Here is an 11,581-nt window from a genome sequence, read left to right on the forward strand (position 1 = left end):
GGTGATGCAGTAGTGGTTGGGCGGGTGCTTGGTGGTCGGGTGGTGGCTGCGGCAACGGCGGAAACGGGACGGCGGGGGTGGCGAATCAGGGCGGCGGCCGCGCGAATCGGGGCGGCGATTTGAGGCGGAGGGGTGGCGGGGGTGGTTGACGGTCGGAGGTGGCGCAGGGGGCGGCGGCGGCTGTGCTTCGGGCAGAGAGAGGGAGAAGGGAAAGGAAATGAAGGGCGGTTGGCGCGCGACCACCGTTTTTACATCTACTGGAGGTGGAGATACAAATTTACATCGTGTGGTGTTGTATTTTACATCTCCGAGAAGCAGAGATGTAAATTTTTTTGCATCTACATCATCTATTAGAGGCGACGATTGTGACTTTGATCCATCGCGACGATTGGCTGGCTGCATGCACGCGCGAGATGCAGCGGAGCTTCTCCAACTTCCCAGGAGCTGCACGAGCGTTCGTGCGTGCGGATCTTCTCCCCAGGCTTATTAATGTGAGAGCAGAGCACAAACGTTGAGCCTGAGCAGGAATCGTGTTGTTGGTCAGTGTTGCGACCCTGCAACTTAACATGTCTCCCGTGGCCTCGGCAACATCACGGGGAGGTTCAGGTTTCAGCATGAAAGTTCAGAGGCCGACTTGTTGTGGTATATCAAGTTCAGGTCAGTCAGATACTGTAGGAAATGAACATGTCAAGCTTTCTACTAAACCACAACAGGCTGATAGAAGTCATGACAGATATGAAATCCATAAAATCGATGGCATAATCCCAGGGACAGTCAGAAAATCCATCATCAGCCCTCAAGGTTCAGAGTTACACCGACTAAACGCTACTACAAATCACGTTGGGTGGGTAGATCAACCTCATGCAGCAGCCGACTTGCGCAGCTCGTTCTCGCCATGGGCAAAGTGGCATCTGTCGCCAAACGTGCACGATCCTTTCGTGAAGTTGTCACACAGCTTGGTCTTGAAATTGCTTCCGCGGTGAGACCCTCCAGCCGAGATCACGCCCGGCGGAGGGGCGTTGGCGCCGCCGCTGATCCTGAAGATCAACTCCCTGAGCATGGCGCTGGCGTTGTTGATCTGATCAAACGTGCCCTCGAGCTCAATGTTTTTCAAGGCTTCGTTTGATTCGTGGTCCCGGATGGCCAGCTTGGCCCCGGTGACTCGAGATATCTGCTTTGTGTTGACTCCACCCCGCCCAATGATGGCGCCTGCGAGGGATGCATCGACGCTGACCTTGGCTGTGGAAGAAGCCCCGAAGCCTGCTGGGGTGGCCATGCCAGGGCTGGGCATTGCCGGAGGTCCAAAGTGACCAGTGGGCCTTGGTCCCATATGGGGTGGCATGGAGTTGTTGATGAACGTCTGCTTGCCGAGCTCCCTCTCACCATGTGCAAAGTGGCACTTGTCGCCCCATTTGCATCCCTCTGCAGTGTTATACTTGTTGCACAATTTAGTCTTGACAGTTGGTGTAGGGTGGCCATCTGGAACAGCAGATCCTGCGGGCACTCTTCCTTGGGGATGTGCAAATGCTTGGCCACCCAGGTTGCTCATCTTTGCAACAGCCTGGTGGCCACCGGGGAAGTAATGGAGGAAGTGGCAACCCTCACCAAAGGGGCAACCAGCGGTACTGCACAATGAGAATAAGATGTGGGTAAGTAACTTAATTAGCAAAACAATTCATTTAAGCACAACTGCTATTGACTAGGAGGATTCAGAAATAGATGCGAAGAACAATTTCTAGGGCAAACTTTGCTGAACCCAGTAGACACTGTGGACTACAATCCAAATGGGCAGAAGAAAAGTTCTACAGTGACTGATGTTCTGATATAGAGTGCAACTAATCCACATGTCGAATGTTTGTTGATAATAATCATTTCTTTGTGTTGGCTCGTTCTGCATCACCAAATCACAGGCAGTTTGGAGGACAAAAACTATTCATGTGTGTTTCGGCAAAAGAAAAAATGAGCAGTTCCATAGTCAACATTGTCAGTTTCGTCAAAGTACTTAAATACTGATGTTTGTTGAACGTCTATTTCAGGAAGGCTCTCTTACGGATCATAAGTTCAAATTTTATTACTCCCTGTCACAAGCTTGTGATGCTTCAGTGACTCAACAAGAAACTGTTGATGGACATGTAATTTTAAACCATGCAGTAAAACTATTCATGCATGTACCAAATGTTAGAATAAATAGTGTATATCAAGAAGGATATATGTGGCAGAATTTCAAGTGTCCAACTCATATAATCAATCTTCTTTTCTCTCAATTTGATAAGAGGCTGTATCATGATATTACTGGCTTGTTGTTCGTCTGAAAAGAAGTTACATATCCTTATACTGTTCTTGCACTTTCACATATTCAGAAGCAATTTTGCACAGCCCATGCACATTCCAATTTTTACTCCAGTGGAAGTTCATAAGCTTGGATTAGGGAGAACCTGTCGCACAATTTTGCTTAAATGATTTGTTAGCAGCAAGCATTCTTTCACAGATAAAAGCAAGTTTTAACGAAATAACAGGTATGCAGAATAAATGTTACCAGGTGGAGTTCATTTTAAGTTCGACTATAACCTGAAAAATTTGGTGCATGGCTTCGATTTGCTTCCTACACCGGTTTGAAATGACTCCGATTCTGTTGAATCAAATTAATTATGCGTGCCAAGTTAATAAGCTGTTGATTAACTAATCGCGATGCATAAAAGGACATTAATAGGCTGTTGACTAATTGTACAATATAGTGCATTAATCGAAGCATAGATTGCTACTAGTAACTTTTCAGCTTGAACTAGTATCGAGCACTCGGAGCCTCGCTCCAAACTCCAGGCGAATTGTTGAGTAGGGAGCGAGGGAATGCCAGGTATTAATGCGCAGAATCAAGAAAAGAAGAGGCAGCCAGCCCCAATCGAGCAGGGCAACAATACGCGACATTTAATAGGCGAATATTCATGTGCTCGGGTGAAATTACTGATCCCCAACAAACCAGCATGCGGCGAATTGGCATATCTTAAGCAACACGAGCTTCTGAATAGCCCCAAAACCCAACCATGGAGAAGTACAGATCCCATCAGGCCACCGCACCACCTAGCTTCCCCCAAAAAAATCCCGAATCCTAACCTAGCAACAGAGCAACTCAGCGGCATTCCCCGAGAACGCTGAGCCGAAAGCTTCACCGGACTAAACAAGCAGGACGCCCTGAAGTAGCTGCCAGGGAAGATGATTTAGGGCAGGGTTCCACCCGACTCACCTCGCGTGCGCTTGCCTCCGACGGAGGCGCCGTCGGGCGTGCCCCTCTTGCGGCCGCCGCCTTCCATCGCTGCGTGCGCGCGAGCGGTAGCTCCGGCGAGCTTGGCTAGGGTTTGTGGCCTGTGAGTGGTGGCGGCGAGCAGGGGCGGAGGGAGGCTACCGGAACGGCACGGCAGGGTCGCTAAAGAGATCCGGACGGAGGAGTGAGGAAAAAGCTTAAAAGGCGACCCGGTCGGATAGGCTTGGGCGAGCGCGGTGTTGGGTTGGGCGGCCGGGCTGGATGGTTCGAGAAGACATTTTAGTGTTTTTTTTTCCTTCTCCTCTCCGTCTCTTTGTTTCGCGGTACCCAAATTTTTGAAATCTAATCTGCCCACAATCATAATCCACTACGAAACGTGGGAGCTTGTCAAAATGACATAATTTCATGTAGAACGGTAGCCCCCTTAGTGTAAAGAAACGAATCAGGAGGCTTGACACATTTCTACGAACAAACCACATCCGTTTCACAAAAATCTCTCACGTATTACTCCATGCATGCTACTTTCTTCCGCATTTGAAACCGTTGACACTCCACCCTTAGGGTTGTCGTTTGTTCACAAGCTCAATGTCCGCTGCGAATGTGCCATGACATCACTCAGAGCTTTGCCACCAACCTCACCCCTCGGCTCATCCTTCACCAACCATCGCCTTTCATGCTCATGTGATCCCTCCCGCGGCTTCCCAGTCAACGCCTCTAATGGAGTTGCCACATCATCTTTTGCTCTCACCTTCTTTAATGCCCTGGTAACTACCCCCTCGTGTGACGCCACTACTCCATTTCGTGCAGGAACACTACAGAAAAAAGGGACGAGGGTTGAACTTGAGGCCGGATTCCCACATCCATATTTCTCCTCACACAAAGTGATACTATGTGAATGCTTATGGTGACGAGAATCATGACGTGGTGGGCTGTACCTCCTGAATGGCATTCTTCTGCTCGCGGAATGACAAGGAGCTGAGGGAGGAAGCTCTTCATCGTTGTTTGCCGCTCTGTTGACGACGAGTACGCATGGGATTTCTTTCCCTTCACCATTGGTGAGTGTCACCGAGGAAGTGCGTAGCCGGTACAACAACTTCTTGGTCGTCGACTACCCACATGACTCACCTACCACATTGTAATCCGCAGTTTTTCTTGTTTTTTCAGGTGATCTTCATAGGGTATAGGCAGTGGCGGAGCCAGGAAACCTGAATGGACAGGGCCAAGACCTGCTAAACTAGCTTGGGGAGGGCTAGACCAACGGAATACAAAGCTAAATAGACTGTTTTAGCGGAAATACTCAGTGTCGTAGTGGAACTATTTGCATGTTGGCCTGGCTGGCACCCACCTGTCTCCGCCACTGGGTATAGGATGATCATGTTTGATGATTATCGACATGGGTACACGGCAAGGGAGTTCACCCAGCATGGCATCCAACATTCCAACCCATGGGCATCTCCCAAGTATGCAAATGTCATTACCCTTTCAACACATCCAGATTCCTCTCTTGCGCACCGGGTTGGATCGTGATTGAATCCCTTCCTCCAAGCTGGCCATTTTATGCTCTTTTTGTGTTTTGTGTTTTGAGTTTTTGTGTGTGTGTGTGTGTGTGTGTGTTCACTTACTTAATGTCCCCATGTGGGTTCTTATGTTGAATCGACAAGGCGTACCCCTTTTCTAGAATATGAAATGACGACCTCGAAGTTGCAACACAACACAGGAGAACTGCAACAACCTTGACCCATTGGATTTGTGATTGCTACGAGATGAGAGAGCACGAGGCCATGGATGGAGGAGGGAGACAGTGGGAGATGGGCAGACGCTCTGCGAAAGCAGTGAACCCTAGTGAGTAGCGAGAGAGAGAAGAGGCGAGCGAGAAGTGTGCTCTCTTGACTGAGCTATCTCCGGGATAATTACACACCAATCTTAGGGCACACAGGTAAGAAAGGGGCTTGAGAAATTCGGTAAGCCAGTCTGGACTAGCCTTTTTCTCATAGCGCATCATATTTGAGTTATTTTCAACTTCAATTGCCTGAGTCCGACCCAAAAAGCTGGAAAATACTGACCCTTAAATCATCTGTAACCAATAATGGTTACAAATTACACCATTCTTCGATAGTATGCCACTTACAAACCGGTATGAGCCAACCAGGAAGAGTACAAAATATGTGTGAAACGCTAAATATCTTCATTGTGGTGACATAAAGAGAAGCGATTATTGAAAACAACACTAGGGCGATCCAACGCATAGCTGGCGATTCGCCACAGCAGTGTAAAAGCTCAATCATCTTTGAGCTTAGGCCTCTACTATAGCATGCCTCTCGCAGAAAGATTTCAGCCTTTCAAGGCCATCCTCAAGAGATGGCAGGTCAATGGCGAAAGTGATCCGAACCCAATCCTTCATTCCCAGTGCAGTACCTGCAAAAAGTTCATGTACATCAGGGAAGATTTGAACAACGGAGTAGCAGCACAATTTTTTCCCAACTTTGTGTTGTTGCTGTGTACATTTGTTACTAAGTAGTTTCTTCTATAACAATCACCCAATAATATCATGAAACTAGTAATATGCTCCATCCTTTAGAAATGTATAATGCAGATAAACATTTATAGGGTCATGCATGTCTGGTCCAGTTCATTAATTCTTTGTATATAATTTGGTCCTTCCTTGGTAAGTACATATTGTGAAGACTCTTGTATAATGAAACAGAGGGATTTTTCCAACAGAGGGAGACGGTCTTGCAAACTAGAAAGTCAACATATATACTTTTCTTAGAAACATAGTCTTCTATTTATTCTTTGCACCTTATCAAATTGATACAACAACAAAAGAGTTTCAACATATATAGAACTTCACCTGGTAAAACTATTACAGATTCTTCTTTTGCCAGCCTGCAGCAGAAATCTACATCATCAGAAAAGCCATCCAAGCAAGAGAGGTCCAACTTAGCCTGAAAAACAAGCATCAACTCAGAATTATATCCTCACTGGACTAGAATACAACTTAACCAGCTGATCTAGAGCATGTTAACCTGCGCATTTCCTTACCATCACAAACATTGATCCCTCCGGTTTGTGCGGACATGTAATGCCCCTGATATCCTTTATTTTACCGTAACATAAATCTGCCGAGTTTCTTAATAAATCAAGAATTTTCTTGAAGTATTCTTCCTTTGTGTTGGCTATAATTTGAGGGACTGCTCCCTGTGATAAACAATTATTTAGAGTGTAAGACACTTTCTGCAAACTTATGGCGTGAGAGATAGACGTACATCAATAAATCATATTATCTTAAATTACACGTGTGGAAATTAATAGATTTTTATTCAAAAAGAGGGAATGATAAGGCATATATGTACCTGAATGAATGTTGCAGGATCACTTGTGATGTTAATATAGTTTTGAATTGACTGGTCAATCTGTTACGAGAACAAAGATAAGTAACCAAGCCACACAACCAGGTGACAATATTAAGACTGCCAGCATGACCTTTCAGAAGGACTCGGTACACGTTGATAGCAAAAACTAAAACATAGCAAAAGCTTTAGGAGGGTACAGAGAAATTTCCGCAATTGTACTCTGAAACTCAGTTACGAACGAAACAACATGTAAGTATGGCATAGTATGTTGCTTTGAACTCGCCCAAATTTTGAAGCCAGTATGGCACAAAAACAACTAACTCAAGTTTTGTTATCAACTAAACTGTTTTAGATAGGATGAAGCGCAGAATTTATATACAATGGATTGGCCATTCGCCACAGCCAGAATGCAAATACCAAAATAGAAGATACATCCAATTGTAGATCAAACGTTCACCTTGGTTTCCTTTAAGATGCCATTTGGGTCACACGTTGCGATCCAGCCAAGTCGCCAACCAGGCACAAGCCACCTTTTAGATATAGCTCCCAAGGTGATGACTGGGACCGTATTGCCAAAAACGCCCATTGGTATAAAAGGCTTAATTCCAAATGCCAAGTGGTCGTATACCTCATCAGCAATTATCAATATGCCAAGTTCTCCTGCGGTTTCTGCAATCTGCTCATTGCAAGTACATGTTGGGCAAACTGCATCAGGTACAAAACAGTAGTGAACACACTGTAGACTGGCTTACTTTTTCTAGGAACATATACTCACTTGGGCCAAATGATCATGTGAGTAGACACTCCCACAAGGGTTACTGGGATTGATTATGAGCATCGCAACCGTGTTCTCATCAGCAATAGCCTTCACAGACTCGAGGTCTGCCTCCCAGCCTCTTTCGGGGACGAGGTCGAAATATCGAACCTCTAGCTCGCTGAATGTGGTCCGCGACTCGTACATCGGAAACCCGGGTCTCGGGAGCAAGATGTTAGCCCCCGGCTGGGCAAGGACAGAGATCATGATCTCGGCTTGCACGCATCCGGAGGTCAGGTATATATCATCTGGTGAAAGCTCGTAAGGGAGGTCTCGAGACAGGTACTCTGCAATAGCACTGTGTTTTGGCAAACGGATGTGAGATGCTCTGTCCGGGGATGGTAACTTTTGGAAACAGATGATGTGATATTGGCCAGCAAGAATTTGGACAAACTAAATGTTGCAGGTTGAAAATTTATAAATGAACACTACCTGAAGCCAATAAATTTAGTTATTCAGATGAAGTGTGTTCAAAAGAAGTACTCCTAGACTAGTAGATTGTGTTGTTTTGTACTACTGCGAAATACATCAGACAGGGTAAGTGCATTTATGAGAACCCTCCTATATTCCAGACGACTGGATAGTTTCCTTTCCTAGCCAGACATGGAGGAGAATGAGTCCTAGCCACACACCGATGATGGTGGACTGGAGTAGCCGGCCCGTGGATGGGTGGACGTGCTCACCTGCGCGCCTGGGGCACACCGACGGTGGGGGAGTAGCCGTTGTGCTTCCTGGAGCGGAGCGCGTCCACGACGGCGTCCTCGGCCTCCGGCGCGGTCCGGAAGCAGGCGGAGGAGGTGGGGTCGCCGTGGCCGAGCGGCACGACGGGGCGCGTCCCGGACGCGTCGACGGACGAGTTGAGACGGTTGAGAACCGAGCGGATGCTCATGCTGCCGGCGGCCGCCAGCGGCGTGCCAGCCGATGGCCGGAAGAAACGCCATCGGGATGGGGTGGCGCCGACGTCGCCGTCCGCGCGGCGGCTGCTGCTGCCGTTGTTCGCCATTCTCTGTGTGGCCGTACGTGTCTCTTGTTGCTTGGCAGTTTATTTTGTTCAAGGGATTCCTATTTCCTCGTTAGGTTACAACTTCTTGGTATTTAGTGCTACTGTCAGTGTTTCTTTAAGAGCACCTTCAACTCTATTATTTCAAGGCAACCAGCTTCGTAATGGACAGAGTATCGGACACCGGATAATACAACCAACTTGTCATTTGATTCTCGATTGTTAGTGGTTGCAAGTCTTCACTAGTCATCCAATTGGTGTCGACAAGGCCCTATATATGGACTATATGAGGACATACTGAGAGAGTCGGGTTTGATACCCTCAAGGCCTCAACCCTAAACCTCATACTTATGACCGGACAGAGCGCGTCGACCGGCTTAGGATTCATTCATACTTGTGACCGGACAGAGCGCGTCGACCAGCGTTAGGATTCATTCTTCAATAAAAGTGAGTGCAGACCGTGTCACGACAAAATCCCCTTCCTCATCCTCGTCCATTGAATCAAGGCCTCACCTCCACCTCCCCTCCACATATTCTTCCTCCCAGAAAACAAACACCATATTGTGTAGTCTCCATCCTAGTTGTTGCGGTGCTTTTTTCATTAGCCCCCTCTCCCACATGGATTGGTTTCACGAATAAATCATGCTTTTAACCATAGCTAGATCAGGCAATTGATGCCGGCACGGAAAATAGGCAGTTATTATGACCCAAAGTATTAGAAGGAATCACATACGAAGCGCTTACCCCAGGTCCAGGCCCTCATCGTGAAGGTAATACCCTACTCCTACCTGGATTTGATTGATGTATGGGTCACCTCGTATCAGGGGGTTACAGTTGAGCTTGGCGTGGTTAGGCATAAGTGATGACACGTTTGTAGGTGCAGAGCAAAAGTGCTCGACAGTTTGGATGAGGTTCATGAATGATTTCATGAGAACAAGCACTATGATCGCTATAATGCAAAAAAGATCGGTGACCGGAACAAGAGTTGGCTAAGCGATCAATGGTACGCCATTCAATAGTCCGCCAACATATTTTGTGGTGCATATGCACAAATACAAAACCGAATGCCAAGTGGTAATGTCCCTCCACGAGCTAGTAAGTTTTGCTTCGTGTTGCTCTATGTGTTGATCATGTGATTGTTTTGCTTTAAGTTGAAATGAGTTAATCAGGTGATTGTATTGCTTTGCTAGACTGGCCTCACGGCGGTGTTGTACGAAAATAACAAGGGCAAGCCATTCACGATGCTCCAATGATGGATGCGCAAAACAAGTCGAGCGACACGGCCAATTCACTCATGACCGTCAACGCCAGAGGAGATAAAGGATGTGAAACAAGCAGTGGAGTTGGAGGAGAGCTTGCATCACCCACATGTGTGCCAAGGTTGAGGCAGGGAAATGGGAGAAGGAGAAACGAGAACGGGCATCGGCCAAGATGACAAACAAATAAAAAGACATCACGATGGAGGAGACAACTGCCAAAGGCAACGAGCTCAAGTAGGAAGTTCATGGATATGCAAGAAAAGAAGATGAACATTGAGAAATCGATGATACAGAAAGGAGATGCAAACAGATGTTTCTTTATTTTGCATAAAGAAAAGAGGAAATATGTTTCTTTTTCATGTATCATATAGAGGATTTAAACCATAAAGACACATTTCATGTACTGTAGAGATGAACCTTTGATGTAAATATCCAACTTTGCAGGTGTGTCTGCCCGGTACTTGCAAGCATGTGGCCGCCTGGTACGAAATGTTGGTCCACCCTGGGTGTGCTCCGCTGATGACCCACAAGTATAGGGGATCTATCATAGTCCTTTCGATAAGTAAGAGTGTCGAACCCAACGAGGAGCAGAAGAAAATGACAAGCGGTTTTCAGTAAGGTATTATCTGCAAGCACTGAAATTATTGGTAACAGATAGTTTTGTGATAAGATAATTCGTAACGGGTAACAAGTAATAAAAGTAAACAAGGTGCAACAAGGTGGCCCAATCCTTTTTGTAGCAAAGGACAAGCCTGGACAAACTCTTAAATAAAGCAAAGCGCTCCCGAGGACACATGGGAATTATCGTCAAGCTAGTTTTCATCATGCTCATATGATTCACGTTCGTTACTTTGATAATTTGATATATGGGTGGACCGGTGCTTGGGTACTGCCCTTCCTTGGACAAGCATCCCACTTATGATTAACCCCTCTCGCAAGCATCCGCAACTACGAAAGAAGAATTAAGGTAAACCTAACCATAGCATGAAACATATGGATCCAAATCAGCCCCTTACGAAGCAACGCATAAACTAGGGTTTAAGCCTCTGTCACTCAAGCAACCCATCATCTACTTATTACTTCCCAATACCTTCCCCTAGGCCCAAACAATGGTGAAGTGTCATGTCTCGACGTTCACATAACACCACTAGAGGAAAGACAACATACATCTCATCAAAATATCGAACGAATACCAAATTTACATGACTACTTATAACAAGACTTCTCCCATGTCCTCAGGAACAAACGTAACTACTCACAAAGCATATTCATGTTCATAATCAGAGGGGTATTAATATGCATAAAGGATTTGAACATATGATCTTCCATCGAATAAACCAACTAGCATCAACTACAAGGAGTGATCAACACTACTAGCAACCTACAGGTACCAATCTGAGGTTTTGAGACAAAGATCGGATACAAGAGATGAACTAGGGTTTGAGAGGAGATGGTGCTGGTGAAGATGTTGTTGGAAATATGCTCTAGAGGCAATAATAAATTAGTTATTATTATTATATTTCCTTGTTCATGATAATCGTTTATTATCCATGCTATAATTGTATTGATAGGAAACTCACATACATGTGTGGGTACATAGACAACACCATGTCCCTAGTAAGTCTCTAGTTGACTAGCTCGTTGATCAATGGATGGTTACGGTTTCCTGACCATGGACATTGGATGTCGTTGATAACAGGATCACATCATTAGGAGAATGATGTGATGGACAAGACCCAATCCTAAGCCTAGCACAAAGATCGTGTAGTTCGTATGCTAAAGCTTTTCTAATGTCAAGTATCATTTCCTTAGACCATGAGATTGTGCAACTCCCAGATACCGTAGGAATGATTTGGGTGTACCAAACGTCACAACGTAACTGGGTGGCTATAAAGG

The 11,581-nt window shown here is 46.0% G+C and overlaps 2 protein-coding genes across 2 annotated transcripts; both read right to left on the minus strand.

The window, feature by feature from the left end:
* Nucleotides 1–715: 715 nt before the first annotated feature.
* Nucleotides 716–3,457, minus strand: LOC119323697 (zinc finger CCCH domain-containing protein 14-like). Its single transcript, XM_037597398.1, has 3 exons — nt 3,242–3,457; nt 2,569–2,629; nt 716–1,625 (listed from the first exon to the last, which is right to left on the minus strand). Exons 1-3 carry the CDS (start codon nt 3,306–3,308, stop codon nt 860–862), a joined length of 894 nt encoding a protein of 297 aa, XP_037453295.1. The 5' UTR covers nt 3,309–3,457; the 3' UTR covers nt 716–859.
* A 1,846-nt stretch (nt 3,458–5,303) lies between these two features.
* On the minus strand, nt 5,304–8,498 carry LOC119323644 (nicotianamine aminotransferase 1-like). Its single transcript, XM_037597339.1, has 7 exons — nt 8,110–8,498; nt 7,388–7,724; nt 7,070–7,288; nt 6,613–6,672; nt 6,302–6,457; nt 6,111–6,204; nt 5,304–5,674 (listed from the first exon to the last, which is right to left on the minus strand). Exons 1-7 carry the CDS (start codon nt 8,427–8,429, stop codon nt 5,553–5,555), a joined length of 1,308 nt encoding a protein of 435 aa, XP_037453236.1. The 5' UTR covers nt 8,430–8,498; the 3' UTR covers nt 5,304–5,552.
* Nucleotides 8,499–11,581: the final 3,083 nt, after the last annotated feature.

Source organism: Triticum dicoccoides, chromosome 6B (genome assembly GCF_002162155.2).
Source record: "Triticum dicoccoides isolate Atlit2015 ecotype Zavitan chromosome 6B, WEW_v2.0, whole genome shotgun sequence".
Taxonomy (NCBI): domain Eukaryota; kingdom Viridiplantae; phylum Streptophyta; class Magnoliopsida; order Poales; family Poaceae; genus Triticum; species Triticum dicoccoides.